This window comes from Numenius arquata, chromosome 3 (assembly GCF_964106895.1).
Source record: "Numenius arquata chromosome 3, bNumArq3.hap1.1, whole genome shotgun sequence".
Lineage (NCBI taxonomy): Eukaryota > Metazoa > Chordata > Aves > Charadriiformes > Scolopacidae > Numenius > Numenius arquata.
In genome coordinates, this window is record NC_133578.1 from 65501828 (window position 1) to 65520861 (window position 19034).

The following is a 19034-nucleotide window of genomic DNA, read 5'->3' on the forward strand; positions in this document are numbered from 1 at the left end:
TCAGTCATGGTAACCACTTCTTGCCATCCTAGAAGCCCTGGTCAGCACAGCACCACCAACCTCTAGCAATCCCAGAGCTTTCCCAAACCTCTCTCTCCTCCAAAAACTGCTCTGCAGTTGCTACAAAATTGACTTTAACCACTTTGAGAAACATGACAAAAGTCGCCTTTCAGGCAGCAAAGCTCAGTTTTGCCTGTGCTGTGGGGAAATCTGGAGTCAATCTTGTGCTGATGAATGTGTCCTGTCTTCCACTAATTTGTCAAATCCATTTGAAAATCACTTTTATGCTTTCAGCTTCACTAAACAGCTCAAGGACAACAATTTCTATCCCTTTAAAATGCACTGAGTGAAAAGGGACTTCTGATCTATGCTTTTTTGTATCTTGTTTTAAAACTTTGCCTGATCCTTTTGTTGGATGCCCCAAGATTCCTATATTCAATATGTAATCTGGAGCTTTTAGAAGAAAACAGAAAAGACTCAGATGTCCCTTTTGGGGGCTCTGAAAGCCATTAGTCTTGTAATTTCCATACTTCCACCTGTATTGGATACAGGATAAAGCACTGCAGCTGACCAGCTCGGTCACATTGCTCTGTCCACTGTAGGTAGGAACAATCCTGTACAGGGGGTGGTGGGGAAACAGGAGAAAGAGAAAGAAAATACATTTCATAGAATCATAGAATCATTCAGGTTGGAAAAGACCCTTGGGATCATTGAGTCCAACCATCTACCCTACTCTACAAGTTTTTCCCTACACCATATCCCCCAACACCACATCTAAATGACTCTTAAACTCATCCAAGGATCGTGACTCAACCACCTCCCTAGGCAGCCCATTCCAGTGTCTGATCACTCTTGCTGTGAAGAACTTCTTCCTAATGTCTAGTCTAAACCTACCCTGTTGCAACTTGAAGCCATTCCCTCTTGTTCTATCGCTATTTGCTTGTGAGAAGAGACCAGCACCAACCTCTCTACAATGTCCTTTCAAGTAGTTATAGAGAGTGACGAGGTCACCCCTCAGTCTCCTCTTTCTCAAACTAAACAGTCCCAGCTCCCTCAATCGTTCTTCATACAACTTATGCTCCAGGCCCTTCACCAGCTTCATTGCACTCCTCTGTATCCGCTCCAGTACCTCAATATCACCTTTGCACCATGTGTTTCCAGTATGTTCAGATATTTCATCAAAACAAAAGATACTACCCAAAACCTTCCACTACTTATTAGAAGAGACACTGTCTACACATTGTTTGCACAGTATTCATTAACTTAGTCTTTTAGACTTCAAAACTCATTTGACTGCAGGTAGTTCTCATTTTTTTGCTGTAGATCATTTGAAATCCAAGCTACATTCCCCAAGGATTCCTTGCTCACAGTCCTGATCTATGACCATGACTTCGTGGGAACAGATGATCTCATTGGAGAGACTAAAATTGATTTGGAAAATCGTTTCTACAGCAGGCATCGAGCTACCTGTGGTCTACAAAGTCAATATGAAATGTAAGTGCCTCTTCAAACAACAGAGAGCAGCACACAGTGAATGATTGATTTGAAGGAGAAATTCCAGATGTGGCTAAATATTATGCTTTCTCTGGCACAAAGGTGTCACAGGAGGTATTTTAATTAAATGTCACCAAAGAGCTTTGGGTAGCTGACAGCCCCAGTACTTGTTTACCAAGTATTTTAGATAGTAAATAGTCTATGTATAACATACATGCTTGATAAACTGCCTTTGGACAGGCATACAGAACATATGGGAAATAATCTGTCAGAGAAATTATGACAGTCCTAAATTCTGCTCTCCATTATTGACCTGCAAGGGGCGTGATTGCAGCAAGGCTGGTGGGACTGGTGTGGCACTGGGAGGAGCGGGAGCAGTGCAGGGCTGCTAGCAGGACAGTGGTGCCAAGCTCCTGGTCCCAGTCACACGACTGTACTCTCAGGGCTATTTTGCATGAAGGTTAATGCAGGGAAATTAAAACTAAAATAACTCCATTGCCCTGGGTTGGGGCACTAACCTGGAAGAGTAGGGTTTGGGATTTTTCTCCTATGACTGTTTTGTTATTTTATCTACAAACAAAGGGTGGATAAAACAAAAAAGCAATCCAGGAGCACAGACCAAACCCCAAGAGCTCCCTTGACAGCTCAGTCTCCAGTATGAGGTATTTCTTTAGATCCTTGTTGCATGTCCCAAGATTATCCCAGTTTCTCCTCTGCATGTGGGGGCAGCAGAATGCTTCTTCCGTAAATGTCATCCTGGAGGTAGAACATGTAGAATTGAATCCTTTAGTTAGAACAGGGAAAGAGCTCTTGTCCTTCTCTTCTTGGGGAAGATTCTGGTGGCTGGGCCACTTTACCTAAGCTGGGGGTAAGGCTGCATAAACTTCTGGGTTTTAAGAGAAAAAGAGTGATTTACCCTAGGACCTGAGCAGGCAGAAGGGTTGTCTCAAGTAAGAGGTAGCGCTGGACAGTTCAAAGGAAAAGTTTGGCTTAGCAAACTTCAGGGCTACTGGCCATGAAGTTTAAAACCCGCATGGGAAGTCCTGATTTGCCAGTGAGCTTTGCTGAAGGAAAACCTCACCCATTTCTCTCCACTCTCTGTTCCGTCCTTGCAGAGAAGGGTACAATGCATGGCGAGATGCAACCAAGCCAAGCGAAATCCTCACTAAGCTGTGTAAGGACTACAGAATAGATGGACCTTTTATGCGGCCAGGGGAGATACAAGTAGGAACAAAAGTCTTTAAAGGACAGACAGTCTTCACAGAAGATGAGAACGGTAAGGAAGTAGTTTGTCAGTCTTCAGCTGCGCTGTAGCAGCACCAATAGGCTGCCCAGCTGTAGCTGGGGCCCTGTTGTGCTATGCACTCTAAAGTCACATTACTGGAACCTGTCTCTGCTTTAAAATACTTATATAACTGTGGTGATGAAGTCTGTGTCTATATTAGCTATTACTGTAACTTCTTTGCAGAGATTCTGTAGGATGAGACGGTTATTGTTGATGACCTGACATCTCTATAGTAGGTGTTAGGGGGTACTTTGGACTAGGTCCTGCCTGGTCCCAAGGATGGGCTACCCAGGAGTGGCTGGAGTGCAGGGGATCCTCTTGGAACACATCTGGCTTAGTTTCATCTGAAAAGAGTACAGCTTGCATACTCTGAGACCCCTCCACACAGCAAACCAAAGCATGGGAAATCAGGATTACTGGGAGAGTCGGTTCCAAAATATGTTCCCTATCTAAACTGAGACACTAGTGTAGACAGACCCAAGTAGTGAGAAAAAGGGAAAAGGGAAATATAGATGTAAAGTGAGCTACTTGAAGTCAGACAAGTATCTATTTGATCACAGTTAGGTTCCAGGCCACTTACCTGCCAGTCCTACCTTACCTACTTGGCTTTCCACCTCTATTTTTTTGTTTGTTTGTTTTTTGTTGTTGTTTTTGTTGTTGTTGTTGTTGTTTTCTTGATTATTACCACTCTGACTGCTCTCCTGAAGCACTAACACAGCTCTGTGTAAATGCAGGTATCTGTGGTGTTCACGAATCCAGAAGTCAAGACAGAACTTACTTTCAGGGTTCCCAAATTAAAAAGAGGGCAAAGCTACCAGGAAGTTGAGTGTCCGTGTCACATATGGGTGGAGTGGGACAGAGCTGTCGCTGAAAGATGTCCCTGCCCATGGCACGGGGGTTGGACTTTATGATCTTTGAAGGTCCCTTCCAACCCAAATCATTCTATGATTCAGGTTTATACTTAAGGTAAAGAAAAGAAGTGTGAGGATGGAGACTTTCAAAGGGGAACAAAAGAATCTGGTCTTGGAGACAGTAATGGACACTGTGGCAGTGTAGGGAAACCTCTACTCACTTATCTGTGGTTATTCATCTTTGAGCAAATTCACCTTGGCAGCTACAAAATACAGATTGCATGTTGAGTGGAAGGCTGCTCAGGTAGCGCTGCTGAAGGGAAAAGAGTTGATCCATTTTTGGTTTCTTGGTCTGAGAGAGATTTATGACTCCAGTATTGCTGTTTGTTTTCCTCACTAGCAGATGATTGAGTGAGACTGACAGCAACAGATCTCTCAATAAAAATTCCAGTTCACTAAAATGAGCTTCAGAAAAACCACCATCAGACAAGATGATGGAAACCAAAAGCAAGGAAATACAGAACCAGATGGCAAAAGCAAAGAAACGTAGAACCAGATGGCAAAGTCCAAAGTACTTATGTACACAAGTTTTTCAACATGTTATAAAGAAATAGTTTACAGCATAGTCTTCTGCGTAATTCTTGTCCAGATTGCTGTTCTGACAATTACATCTGGACCCTTGTTTCCTGCTGTGTTCCTGTGCTGGTCATCTTTGGTCTGTAAAACTAACAAAGACCACAGATTCGAGCTCTAGAGGAGTACTGAAGAGGGGGAGCAGTACCACTTCCACATTATAGGTGGAGAAAATTATACATATGCCTTACATCCAGCTTTAAATTTCAAGGGAAAGAATAATTTAACTTTTGCTCCAGGAGCATAGAGGTTAGTTGTCTACTCCCAGATGGTCTAGAAATACCTGTCACCAGTGGGAAGAAATATGCATCTTCAGAGGGTGAAAACAATCTTTAAAAAGGTGCTTGAGAGAGGGCTTAGGTTATCATGGGACAATCTGTCCTGCTTGCCACTGAGGTTGCTTGACTGAGTAGCTCAGGCTAAAGACCTTGCTTTTAGCTAGGGAAATTAGATGAAATACATCACATCTCAAACACGTCAGTGCACAAAAGGGAACCAGGACTCATAACCACAGGGTCATCCTTCCTTCCTCTCTGAGCCACTAGGAAGGTTTTACTACCTACTGGTTAAATCCAAACCAAACCTTTTGTCACCTGCCAGCAACTCAAGGATAGCAATACTGTGAGAAAAGTGATAACTGCTTGCTGACACAATGAACTCTTAACTTCTTCTCACTTAGGTACTTTTCTCCTGATCTAGGAAACGTCTCTCTTCAAAAATCAGGGTTCCTTTCATGTGGAGCCCACACAAAAAGGGAGGAGAGAGGGGCTCAAGAGCTCAAAAGGCTTTCCCTGCTTTCCAATATCCACCCTACCTCTAATATTAACACTGATGCTTCCTTGATGTGCCCTTTGGGGTCTCACTTCCTCCAGTGGCCAAGCTGAGTTGGTCAGAAGGAGAAATGTTCTTCAACTTCAGCCCTCTTCCCTCAAGGTGTGATTCAGTTTTCCATGGGGGTCTTTGCTGCTGCCATCACAAGGCAAAATGAGGTGTAGATATAACTCCTAGTGCATATTTGCTCTCAGCTCCATCAAAATCCAAGTCTCCTTGTCTGTCGTGAACTGTAAAAAATCCTTACATTTGCAATTTTCTGTAAAATGAGTAGTTCATGGGTTTCTTCAATCTTACTATTAGAAACCGCTGCTGTAATAGTGAAATGATTCACTGTGTTTTAGGGATAAACTGCTGCCTAAGTGTTAATCTTATAGTTACCCCCATGAGTACCTTTATTTACAAGAATTAAATGCATTTCAAGACCCTTATTTACTTAGCTGGGATACATAAAACCTTCCTTTTAAATCAAGCAGATTTTTAATGACCATCTTTAATAATTAATTGAACATATTACCAAGGGGTTCAAAATTATAATTGAGGTCTCTTTGTTCTTTTTTTCCTACAGAGGAGCCAGTTGAATCGTATGAACACCTCTCCTTAAAGGTTTTACGTGCTTGGGAAGAAATCCCTGGAGCTGGATACCAACTGGTCCCAGAGCACATTGAGACTCGGCCTCTCTACCATAAGGATAAGCCAGGCATGGAACAGGTAGAGCAGCTCAGAGATGGTGGTGATGGTAGATCCAGGAGCAGTTTTCCTTTCCTCCAGTTACTGTGGTTTCTATTTGTATCTGCAAACTTGCAGAGACAACATCCAAGTGTTAGATCATACATGAGCCTTTGTACAGTATCAACCTGGAAATTGTCACACATGCACATATACAGCCAGTTCCCTAAATACACAGTGCCCACACAAGGAGAAGCTGCATATTTTCATTCTTTTAATTTTATTAGTTGATTAAGTTAACACAAACTCTTGTGCTTGTTTTTGGACTTCTGTTCTTTTTTCCCTTTCATTGTGTACTATTTTTATATGGACTTTTACCTTGAAGTTGCCAATGGCTAGTCTCAATTCCAACTTCATCAAATTCCTGCAAGATTGATAGAGTATGTGTATGAAAAAAATATATTGTATAGTAAGTTAATAGATAAAATCATAGTTACATGATAATGAGCTGCTTGCTCATAGAGGAAGCAGTAGTTTTGGCTATCAAAACTACTTTTAAAGCTTTTTAAAGTCTCTCTAAGATAGCAAATAGGGTTATTGAGATGTTTATCTTTTTTTTTTTTTTTTTTCCCCAAGGGTCGTGTACAGATGTGGGTTGACATGTTTCCTAAAGATATGCCTCTGCCAGGACCCCCAGTAGACATTTCACCAAGAAAACCCAAAGGGTAAGAGTTTATGCTTTCCTCCCAGCACAGTGGCATAAGTCTTCAAAGACTGAGACTTTCTTAAGCTTCTGGAAAGAACTATAAAAGAACTGTCACAACAAACTTCTGTGATCCTGAGAAAAGTTTAGCTTCACATGGCTTCAAGTTAAAAGAGAGCATCTCCATTAAACAACATTAAGTCTCCTCCATTAAACAACTCAAGAACTGAACTGTTGGTGATTTTTGCATCAGGGCTACCGCACACCTCTTTTAGAAAGATACTGCTTTTTCATGTAGAGATTGCAGGTGGCTAGAGACAAGGGTCCCTTAATAATTCCGATATCATCCAGTTGTTGAGCTGAAAGAGGTAATTCTAGTTTTATTACCTATTTCAGTGGGATAACATACTTGACCCTGGTTGAGATCTTTAATCTGATGGAATAGTATTGCATCTATTGGATTTCCAGCACTTGGTTCAAAGATCAAGAAACGCATAAAGCAGCAACAGACAAAGATACATTTGGAATAACCATCTCTCAAATTTCAGACAGATACTTATGCTACTTTATATGCAACATCACACATAGCTCTCGGCCCACTTTGCATCAGCTTTATTCCAATATTTTAACAAGGCCTTTCCTGAGAATTTTATGTCTGAAGCAGCATCCGGTACTATTCCTGTATTATTTATGTTTGAACAAGAAACAAAGTAATAAAACTGTGTTTCTTTTCCTTTCCTTTTACAAAAGCCAAGATTTGACGAAAATAAGAGTCTATGTAACAATACTCTCTTCAGACCAGAACTTTCTGAAACGAACCTTAACAACAAGCATTTTCCAAGCCCCAAAAATTTAAAACTAATCACACCCACAGAAGCAAAGTGTTGCTGCCATTTTTGTAGTCTACAAAAGTAGAGAAAAATATTTTCAAACCATTAATTATGAGAAAGCAAGTAAGTAAGCAAACATGAGTTAGACATTTTGCCAAATGCATACATGAACTCCTTGAACTCTGACAGGTTTGGTGCCACAACCACTTCCCTGGGGTGCAGTGACCAACCACCCTCTCAGTGAAGAACCTTTTCCCAGTGTCTCAAGGCACACACAAGTTTTTGAGTATCATTTTTTTATGTCACTTGCAACATCTGTATTTCAGTTCAAGCTTCTAGAGCTTTGGAAGACCATCATAAATGTCTGTATACAGGGAGTGGAAAGGATGGGAAAGCTTTACTTCTTATTGTTGCTTCTGAAGATGATTGCACTTGCTTAAATGAAAATATCTCTAAGCAGTGATTCTCTTCCCTTTTAATGCACTGGATTGCACCAAATACAATGTTTTTAGGCATTTCTTCTGAAAAGCACCTCCCAAGGAGCTCTGCTTTTTATTAGCAAGCTGCTCACTGTCTTGGAGGCTGCTCTGATGTTGCTCAGATCAACTTTGCCTTATTTGACTGCAGCATTTTCGTGAGAGAATTGAAAAGGAACAGGCACATAAAAAGCAAGGAATTTTCCATCCCTCTGAAGGCGGCAGTGACCCCGATGTCTTCCCACATGCTCCAAGAGCTGAGAGGAGCCACCATCCCTACTCTATCACTAGACTCTCTTATAAACAGAAGGGGCCTGAAGCTGATGCTACTTTAAGAGTTTTGCACAAATACAACATTTCTCACTTTATAAAAGCATGATTGGATAGAGAGTTACATTAGTGTCTGACCAGAGCTTGAATATACACAGGCCTTTCTTTTCTTTTTCAGCTATGAACTGAGGGTAATAATCTGGAATACAGAGGATGTAATTTTAGAAGATGAAAACATCTTTACAGGGCAAAAATCAAGTGATATCTATGTAAAAGGGTAAGTTTTTCAGGACTTGTCTTGAAATGGACAAGTAATATTTCACTCAAAAAGCAGACGAAAAAATTACATTGTGAGAATATCCGATAAGCTATTTCTGTGACTTTGGCACTTTGGTCTAAATGCCTGCCCAAATTACTCATCTGCTTTTTTTCCCCCCCTTCTTTCCCTCTTAAAGTCAAGTAACTTTAAAATGACAGTAGTCCTTGCCTTCTGCTCAGACAGATTTGTCATAAGAAGAGAACCAAGTCCACAGTTTAGCAAAATGATCAAACACTTAAAGAATTTGAACTGTTAGTGCTTACACAGATGCTGAGATGTATGAAATCATCAGAGAAAATGGAATTATGATCACATTAGAACCAAGAAATCTGGTGTTTTCCAGGCTATTTCTATGGGAATTATTTTCTAACCTCACGTGGGGAGCATGTGTGGGTGAATGACCATGGCCATGCTGGGGAGAACGTCATGTAGGCTCATTCTCCATCTCCTTTCTGCTGCAGACAAAATGCCTGTCACAGCTTCAGAGATGTTACTGGGATAATCAGTAAATGGGAAGGATTTCACATAAATAAAATGAAAAGAGAGAGAGTGAAAGGTGAGATTGACACTCAAACTCGCTCTTTCCTGAGATTGTAACAGATTACTTCTTAAAATTACTCACCTATTTGGGGTTCTGCTTTGCGCTGTCTGCTTCTGAGCAGGTACCAGAGAGGGGTGGGGGAAACTATGGCCTAAGTAAGTGGCAGTAGGAAGTACTGGAAATCTCAGGTGAGAGACTGGTCTTAGATTTCTTGGTGTGTTTCCACTACTAGAGAGTGAGATTAATATGCCAGCATGAATTGTGTCTTTGTAGAGTCCTGGAAAAATCAGAATTTGTGGAGCACTAGGCACATGGAAAAATGAGTTTTCCTAGAAACCTGTTGCAGTATTGCCACTGACCAGATACAAAGATCTGGAGGAGGCAGCACTGGGGCTGATGGAGCAGAGAAAGGAGGATTTTTTCCACTTTGCAGATTCTGAAAATCATGTGAACATAATACAAAATCCAAAGTAAGCATAAGGACAGGGCAGTCTGGTAGCAGCTCTTACTCTTGTGTAGGGTATATCTATATGCATTTTACCAGGGAAACTTGTGTTTGCTCTGACCAAGCTGTGTGGGGCACCAGGACTGGTTCCACTCCTTTGGAGCAGGCGATATTAGCCCAGGTGAAGGAGGCACTAATACAGCTATATGGCCCCCAGTGTGCTGCAAGTGCAGTCATTGCACACTGTGGCTGAGCAAACCTCCCCTTGCAGTTCCCTGAGAACAGCTACTCTGAAATCACTGCTATTCACACAGATATATCCAACTTAGCAATAAACTAAAGTGTTCAGAGCAGTAGCAGAGTAGCTCTGAGAGTGTGAAATTGAGGAACTAAGTAGGGAGCCAGCCTTTGTACTGAGCTGTGTGGTAACACGAGGACATCACTATCTATGCCAGAGTGGTCTGACAGGGAAAGCCAGGAGAGGGTGACTTCTTGTGTCTGCGCCTTAATAATGAAGACCCAAATCTCATTATGTTCAGACAGTGCACTTGGTGCTGAATCTGTCACTGGGCATGGATGTGCACTGGGGGCAGTGCCATGCTCGGGATTGTTACTTTTTTTCCCAGTTCATTTTTGAAATAATGGGGTTTGCAGGGGAAAAGGCACTCTTTGGATGCAGCACAAAAATGCTAATCTTTACTCAAGCTGTGATAAATCATCTTCAGAACTAAAACATACCTAGCCAGATCATTACCTCAGTGGAACTCTTCAGAAGAGAAGATTATGTTTAGGAAAGCATTGTCCTTTTGTAACATAGCATTGCACATCAGATGCTGCACACAGTGTAGCAGAAACCAAGAGGAAATCACAATTAAAACCAGAGAGACTTCTTCAGCCATACTTATGCCATGTTTATACCCCCAAACAGCAACCACAAACAATTTAGACTCTAATACTGAGAACTTAAATCAATCTTAGGACATCGACACAGAATTTATTAGTGTGGCACAACATGAATACAGGTTGATTAGTAGTGGATAAATAACTGATGTTGTCTTTGCCTCTCCTGAAGAAGACAGACATCTTAGCCAACAGTAAATGGCCAACTGGTATTCTGGGGTCTAATCTAAATAAAAATCACATTCACACTCTCAAAAATGCAGGCCATTGCTGTAGCCTGTGCCATGGCTCAGAGGTCCCTGAGCCAGGGCTGCCACTGTGTGTCACAGTCTTGAACGGTATTACCTCGCACTGGTTAGGGAGGAATTAGTAAATTATCATACCTGTAACAGAATAACAACAACCACAACTCCAGCTACTTGGGTGACAGCAGCGTATTCCACTATCTGCTTGCCATAGGTGGATAAAGGGCCTGGAAGAGGACAAGCAGGAGACGGACGTACATTACAACTCCTTAACAGGAGAGGGCAACTTCAACTGGCGCTTTGTGTTCCCGTTCTACTATCTCCCAGCAGAGAAACAAATGGTGGTTAGTAAAAGAGAAAACATATTTTCCTTGGAAAAGACAGAGCGCAAAGTACCTGCTGAGCTGGTGCTTCAGGTGTGGGACTTTGAAAGACTCTCTTCAGATGATTTCTTGGGTAAGTATGCAATGGATCTGCCCAAACTTCACCTGAGGTCTTACCAGACCTATATTTTGTAGAAGTATGTACAGAGTGGTGTCTGAGACCCAACTTTTGCTTCTCTTTCTCTGAGGCACCACGTTGCAAATGTATACATTTCTTGGAGAGGGAATAATTAGGAACTTGGATGAGATGATGCCAGGGCAATACAAATGGATGGTTGACAGTACAGGGAGATCCCCAGCTATGAAGCTTGGGCCCAAGCTGCTGCATTGCTCCATGTATCTCATTTGGAAGCTGCTGTTTGAATGAGTTCACATCTGTCTGGTCTCTGAGTGTTGTCACGTTACTTCTCCCTCCAGGCACTCTTGAATTGAACCTGAATGGGTTCCCTCGAGCAGCAAAGACAGCCAAGAGATGTGACCTAGGCATGGTCACGGCAGCAAGTGAAGAAAACAAGATATCCATATTTCAGCAGAAGCGCGTCAGAGGCTGGTGGCCTTTCATCAAGGCTGGGGAGCTCACGGTAGGCAGCTCACTACAGAAGAACAGCTTTTCTTTGGGGCTGATATTGCTCTGCTGAGGTCCTGAGACAGATAGATGCTAATTTTGGGTATGGTATCTGAAGAACAATCACCACTGGCAGTCCATAGGGTTCCTCCAAATGCTTCAGTGATCCCCCATAAATTTGGTTCCCGTAATCCCAGGCAGTCAGAGCTCTTTGTATTTTTTCTTTGCTTTCTTCTACTGTACATCTCCCAGCACACTGGATTGGTAGAGTGGAAAATCAGGTGCTTCCAGCCAACGTTGTATCATCTGAGAAAATCCTGGAGGAATCTCATCAGCTTATTTATTTATTTATATATTTTTTATTTTTTATATATTTATTTTTTTATTTTCTATTTATTTCTCACTTCAAACAGGGTGAAGGAACAGATTTTGGAGTCTACCATTATTCTCCTTGCTAGTGACACATCTCAATTAGAAGGACCACAGAGCCCTCTTCCTGCTAGAGTGTGCTCATTAAACCTTCCTTTTTTTGGTTTAGTGGCAGGATACAATTGGTATAGAGTGCAAAGAACAGTGAGAGCTTCCCCCAGACTCTACAAGACTTGTTATATTAGAAGTATCCTCCTAAGAAGAATATAAATGCTGCCACACAAATTTTCATTTACCTGAAGCCTCTAGAGTAACAAGGCTTGTCAACAGGGTGTAAATCTCACTCAGCAGTGAGTGAGATTTATATCAGGGTTTTCTTCTGCAGCTTCTCTTCATAATGTAGTAGTGATTCTGTGTATAATCTGGAGCTATACTGAAATTCTCAGTGCTTAACACAACTTCTCCATTTTTCACTGTCTTTAAGGCTCCTTTGTGCTGTTACAGCAGTATAGGGATCCTCTGTGTAAATGAAAGACAGCTCTGCTCCGCTGTTTCCTAGGTGGAGTGCATGTATCTGCACATGAAGTACATCCTAATAGTTAACTCTGCACGTGGTCTTTGGTGCATGTCTACATGAAATATCGCATGAAGCAGAGCTGTGTAAACTAGTGAAGGAAAACCCAAGTTGATGTGCTCACTTGACCACAGAGCTCTTTGGGACCTTGGACCAGAACCTAGGCATCTCTGCAGCCCAGTTCTGGGATTAGTGTGGTTGGAGCCTTGTTAGGTCTGTCCAGATTCCTGCAAGGACACAGACCAAGAGCTACAAGCTACCTTCCTGTAGTATAGCCCTCCACAAATTCACCTGCTTTGGCCCTTTTTTAGGGGATCTACCTGCCTCTCTAGACTTTCACTGACCCTTCAAGAGTTTTCCTAAAAATCACCCTTTCTTCATATTTCTGTCCCTTCCAAGAAGAAGAATGCTTTAATAAAAATTGCCATCTTCAAGTTCATTGCCTTCATCAGGTTGAAGGTGACTCTGTATTTTCCATGGTTTTAGTGGATGGACTCTACTCGCAAATCCCTTCTTTACCTCCATTTTCTCAACTCTTGTACAATTGATTCTCTTTCTCCCAGTCCACTTTCATGTCTTGATCACCTTGTCTTCCGTGTTGATTCCTTTTATCTGCATCCTTCTTTCAGTCCAGCTGTATTGAATTCCAGCCACTGGCCATAGATTAACACTTTAGTTTTTGGTATCCACAAAGGTATGGGGTAGGAAAATAACAAATGCATGAAGAGCCACTTGTCTGTTTTTCATCCATCACAGATTTTTATGAAGCTAATCTGATTAACACACTCTTAATTGTTACTGGAATATTTAAATCTCTGAAATCTTAATATTTTTTTCCTTTGGCCTAATCAAATCTGTAGTGGAGATAGTACTGAAGAATGCACCTAGATGAACAGGGAAAAGAGGGAATATCTCTGTAACTTAACACAGACAGAAATATCAACAGATTCGTTGCTGTGAGTGCAAGGGAAAAACAAATATTTAACCTGTATTTAGGAAGCTCTAAGTTCCATAGCAGAAGTTACAGTTGATACTAAAGTCCAAATAACTCAGGTTACGTATTTCTACTGCAAGGTGTAAGTCATGATATTTTGTAAATGTTAATATTTTATTAACTCAATATTTTTTAACTCAACAAGCTTTATTGGCTTGTCACAATGAAAACAAGCAGTAAACCAGCAATTATATTCCCTTATGACTTTTCTGAATTTTAGAAATTATCAGTAAGTTGATGCTGAACAAATCCTTTTGTCACAGCTCTGGGTGTCGTCTTCTGGCCATCCACCAAGAAAATTGATGCAGAATCCACCTGCCAGACTGCTCTTCTTTTAGCCTGAACAGAGTTCTAGGACTGCATGACATTTTCTGCACACAGATCTCGTTTCTAGCCATCTTTCTTTCATGAGCTGAGACCCCATAGCTCAACTGCTCCAGCACCTGTGACTGGCTGAATTTGCCCCCGTTAGTGGGCTACACCTTGTCCACGTCAGCAACACAGCTTCCAGCTCGGCCATTCAGCTGTGCCAAGACATGTGATAGAAGACAGGTTTTCTCAGATTAATTATATTATAATTTAGGAAGTATAAAATACATTTATGGATCTGGAAGAAAATATCCTACATCTCTTTCCTCATGGTCCTTGAGAATAAGTTAGGAATTCGGTGCCTGGGTGTTCCTTTGTGCTTTCTCTTTAACTGCAAAAACTTAATCTTCTTTTCTTTAATCAATTTCCTTCACCCTCAGATGGTTCCATAATTTCTCCACAAGCCAAATCCCACTGTGATTTAGTGATAATAACCCAGGATTGCTTGCTTACATCTGATCTCTCTGATCCAGGGCAAAGTGGAAGCTGAGTTTCACTTAGTCACAGCAGAAGAAGCTGAGAAGAATCCTGTAGGCAAAGCTCGAAAGGAGCCCGAGCCCTTGGAAAAACCCAAGTGAGTAGGAGCATACTCATTAAACAGGCTGCGACAGGGGCCTTCAGCAGGAGACCAGGAAGAGCAGTTCTCCTTGCTCCTCTCCTGGCTTTTCTCCTCTTCCTCCTGTAACCTTAAGGAAGCCGTTTGTCCAACTTTTGCATTGCCTGGCTACTGGCACTCACAGCTGGCAGCACCTTCCAGATTAGCTGAAATGCCTTCCTCTGGAAGCCCAAATATATTGCATTGCTCCATGTTTGTGCTCAGCTAGAGTTCACACGTGGGCTCATTCCACAGCTGACCTGCCACAGGATAACCTCTTAAGCCATCATAACTTATGCATACACCTAACACCTCAGTTTGGTCACCTATAAAGATCAAATGGATTATATTTACTATATTAAGAAAATAACTATAAGCCATTAATGTTTAAGTGCTTTAAAATGACTGTATGAAATATTTCCTATGTCCAGTTTGGTTTTTCTTTTTTTTAATATGATTGTGAGGAGACAGAGTCTTAGTATTAGGAAACAAGAATTTTGGATATTAGGAAAAATTTCTTCACCGAAAGGGTTATCAAGCATTGGAACAGGCTGCCCAGGGAAGTGGTTGAGTCACTGTCCCTGGAGGTATTTAAAAGATGTATAGATGTGGTGCTGAGGGACGTGGTTTAGTGGTGGACCTGGCAGTGTTAGGTTAACGGTTGGACTTGATTATCTTAAGGGTCTTTTCCAACCCACATAATCGTAATTCTATGTTTCTAAGAATTATCTGCGCACATTTAAAGATGTCTTAGGTGCTGCCAGTGGAAAACTGACCTCTACATACATCTAGTTATTTTTGCATAAATGAATCATTTGCAGATAAAGGCACATAAAACATGAAAAATGAGTTATACAGGAATAATCCCACTTTATCTCTAATTTTTTTGTACTTAATAATCAAAGAATGAAGATGCTTGTTTTTCATCATAAGACATTTTAATGAGGAAATTTTAATGAGGACATTTTAAGTGGTTTAACAAAGGCAGATGATCTAGAAGGAGCATTTTGTCTTTCAGAATTTGTCACATTAAAAAGTTCTATCAGCTGAGATTTTTGCATTCAGTAAAAATGCGCTTCTAATCTATTTTGGCTCAAGTACTTTGTTCTACTAAAGTAATGAGCTAGATTAAAAAGAGAGAGAGAGAGAAATTGACGTTATATTTCCTGCTACCAAAGCTTCTAAAAATCAATTACTAATCATAATGGTAATCATTGCACATTCTGTTTAATTTTGTTGGTTTGATACAGACCTCAGGATAAACATGAAAAAGGAGAAAACAGCATAAAGGTGGAATTGCCAATACCCTTACAAAGGGCATAAATTTAGCCTGAAAATTAGAGGTGTCAGAGACTTATTGAAAATTAGCCTTGGAAAGACTTTAATCAATCATTTGACCCAACATCTTTACTCACAGGCAAGATGAGCTGTGCCTGACAGGTGTCTGTCTGAGAGATTCCCAGTAATTGAATTTAAAGCACTGTCTTACAGAGAAGAGAGGACTGGGATAGCTCTCTAATACATCTGGTGGGAGGCAATCAGCCTAGGTAGTTTTAAGAGGGAGTGTAGCGTGTAATAGAAAGATTACATGCCCAGAAGGTTGTCAACAGGATGCGTAAAGGCACCCTCTCATTTTCCTCTCATTTTTTCCAGCCTAGCCCATGCACCCCAGGCAGCCTGGGGCTCTAGGGCTCCCTGCGTTTTCACCTCAAGGGCATTTTATCTGTAAATGTGCTGTTGGGTCAAAAGGTTGTCACTGGCCTGGTGGGCCCTCCTCTGCTGCACAGCCAGCCCAGAGGTGTTTTGACCCAAAAGCCACAAAACCAGAGTGTTCCTCCAGATCTTGTACTGAGTAATCACAGAGAGGCTCTGCATCTAGGTTTTTATGATGAAATATGCAGCCAATACAGGACTTAAACCAGTTCTACTTTTAATTGGGATGTATGCCTCAATTAAATTAAAATTAGGGTGAGGCTAGTCTCACTTGACGTTACCCATCTCAGAAGCAAGCCATTCAGATTCCTTTTGAAGCTGTTCATGTACAGGTGAGGGAGTCATCTGAAACCTAACACATGTATCTTAAGATGGGAGCTGGGGAAAGAGATGAATTATCCTCCAGAAGGTCCTTTCTCTCCACATGCAGGCAACCCATATGACTAACCAGGCTGGGCATCTAAAGTTAGGCAAAATAAGTCCTAAGGTTACTAAAGCAATATCAGCATGTGGGTAGTAAATACTATTTTAGCTAGACACTCACTTACTGGAACAGAAATAAACTCATAGCCGAAGACATTGCATGCCTCAGTTCCATAAAGCTGGTATTAAAGTTTACCAGCTCAGTGCCCCTGAGTGATGGAATATGTGTTTCATACATGCAAAGAAGAATCAACTGAGAGATAACAGATAATTATTTCTGTACTTCAAATGAGTTCTCTTCAGGAAGAAGTGGATGTCAAGGAGCTTTGTGTCAGGACCTCCATATCTATATGCCAGTACTGTAGGTTCACATTTTTGTTGTTAATCATGTAGGCTCACACAGAGAAGCAGAGAAATTTTCAGATTGTTTTGCACAATTAAGTTTTTAAATTAAGAAACAAAGTAATTTCAAAACCAAAATTATCTTCTAGGAGCTACTAGGCAGTAGCAGACTCGTTAATGTACCAGAGGGAGGGTATACAAAGATTAAATGTCAGGGAACTAAAGAGAAAGATGCAAATAAGATATAAGGTGCAGAGAGTGTAATTTCCTGCTGGTCAGAGCACTATGAGGTTATCCATCTCTTCATCTCTGCTGATCAAGACAGGATGCTTTTCCAGATGCACTATGTTATACCCAATACACTGCTATAACTGGTACTGAATTCTATTGCTTACGTTGCAAAGAAAACAAATTAAATGAGCAACAGTCTGGCTTTTTTTGCCCTGTCTTTAAAGGTTATGAAAAGCCCTTAAGTGATTGGAACACACAGACTAATGGCTTTGTTACTCAAGTCTGTGACTGAGTAAGTTTTGCTCTTTAGAATATCCATTTTTAAATAATTCCTTTTAACCTGGAGGGCTTATTTGTTGATTTATTTCTGAGTCATTTCCACCACAGTATAAAACACAGTCTTTAATTAAAATATATTCAGTTGGTCTTTTAGATTTACAGATTTTCTGTCACATTCCACATGCAGAATGCTGAATTCTCCAGATGACTCGGACATTGCTTAAATTTCTTAAACAGCTTTCTCAAATGAGACAGGACCATTGCTTTTTGTGACCCTCAATCTTAATTTTATTCTCCTTATTGCTGCACCATCTGCACAATTACAGTGATATTGGATAAGGAAGACAATCTGCACCCAACTTTGCTGGTGTTAATATTGCTCCACACCACCATACTCATCAGGTCATCCCATCATACAGAGCTGATGGATGTTGTCTCAGCTCATCACAGGGGTAGGGTTGTTGAAGTCAGAGGCATAGTGCCCTCCCAAGCTGGGTGGCATGCCAGAGGAGACACTACACCAACAGGAGGGTTGTTGGAGAACATTTTTTTGCTCTCTGTATGCAGCTGGCTTTGTCATACAGTGTGAAGAAACTCCAGGTTATGGAGACAATATGACATGGGCCAATATTTGGGAAAAAGTTAGGACTGTGAAGTGCAGATAGTTGCCACCAAGAGAAGGTGGTTCTTCTTCCCTTTATGTACCCAGGCAAACTACCTACATTTTGGGGTTCATCTCACCTCCTGTTTTCAGGAGGCCTGTTTTCAGACTCCTGAAAATGTGCCATTTTGGGCTGTCTGCCAGGCCTGAGCTGGCTCTACCTGTTATGGCATCATGACTATTGCTGAGCAATTAGATTTTTTGTAGTTGCTCATTACTCCTTCTGCAATGCTAAATTCCATGCAATGATTAGAAAGATTTTGATTTATCACAATTTTGTCTGTAATTTTGAACTCCATGTCTTGTCTTAAATTGGAGTAGTTATGAAGTGTGAACTGGAATTTCATTTCCAGTGGTGTGTGAGGTTTGGGCTCAGGAACTCGTGGAAGTTCTCTCTAAACTCTTTAGTCAGTTCCCTGGAGTTAAAGGACCTTTTTAGACTCAAATATGTATTTTGCAGTGGGGTACCTTTGGAAATAGCTGGATCTACCTTTACAAAAGTTTTTCTCTTTTTCTTTCTTCCCCTTTAGCCGACCAGACACGTCCTTCTCTTGGTTTGTAAATCCTTTCAAGTGTTTGTATCACCTGATCTGGAGAAATTACAAGAAGTACATCATCATTGGCATAATTCTACTTATTCTTGTTGTCTTCTTGGTGCTCTTCATCTACACGCTGCCAGGTGCGATCAGTCAAAAGATAGTTGTAGGATGAGCGTAAGTTATGACTCTCATTGTAACCAGTCACATACTCAGTTAAAAATAAAAGTCAAGCATACAGAATTTATGAACCTGAAACACATCTCGCTCTTTTAAGAGGAAATCATAAATATTCGTATCAGAAGCTGGAGCTCTCAGAATATTTTAACATCTTACTTCTTTGGCTGCTCATTCAGACCCAGCCTTAATGTACATTGTCATTAACATACTGCTGCAGCTTTAGTGACAGACAATGAAAGTTTGAAAGTAAATTCCTTAATGCTATACAGAAACTGATTTGTCAGTCAAGTATTTATTATTACAGACAAGTGATTAAATATTAAAAGCA

General features: G+C 41.0%; 1 protein-coding gene across 1 annotated transcript in view; it reads left to right on the forward strand.

Moving 5' to 3' along the window:
* Positions 1–18701, forward strand: part of FER1L6 (fer-1 like family member 6) — a 67575-nt gene extending 48874 nt beyond the window's left edge. The window contains exons 33-41 of the mRNA XM_074145992.1: positions 1324–1494; positions 2610–2770; positions 5663–5805; positions 6400–6488; positions 8221–8319; positions 10707–10948; positions 11293–11456; positions 14220–14320; positions 18521–18701. Of these exons, the coding sequence (XP_074002093.1) occupies positions 1324–1494; positions 2610–2770; positions 5663–5805; positions 6400–6488; positions 8221–8319; positions 10707–10948; positions 11293–11456; positions 14220–14320; positions 18521–18701 (1351 nt within the window). The remainder of the gene's footprint in view (positions 1–1323; positions 1495–2609; positions 2771–5662; positions 5806–6399; positions 6489–8220; positions 8320–10706; positions 10949–11292; positions 11457–14219; positions 14321–18520) is intronic.
* Positions 18702–19034: the final 333 nt, after the last annotated feature.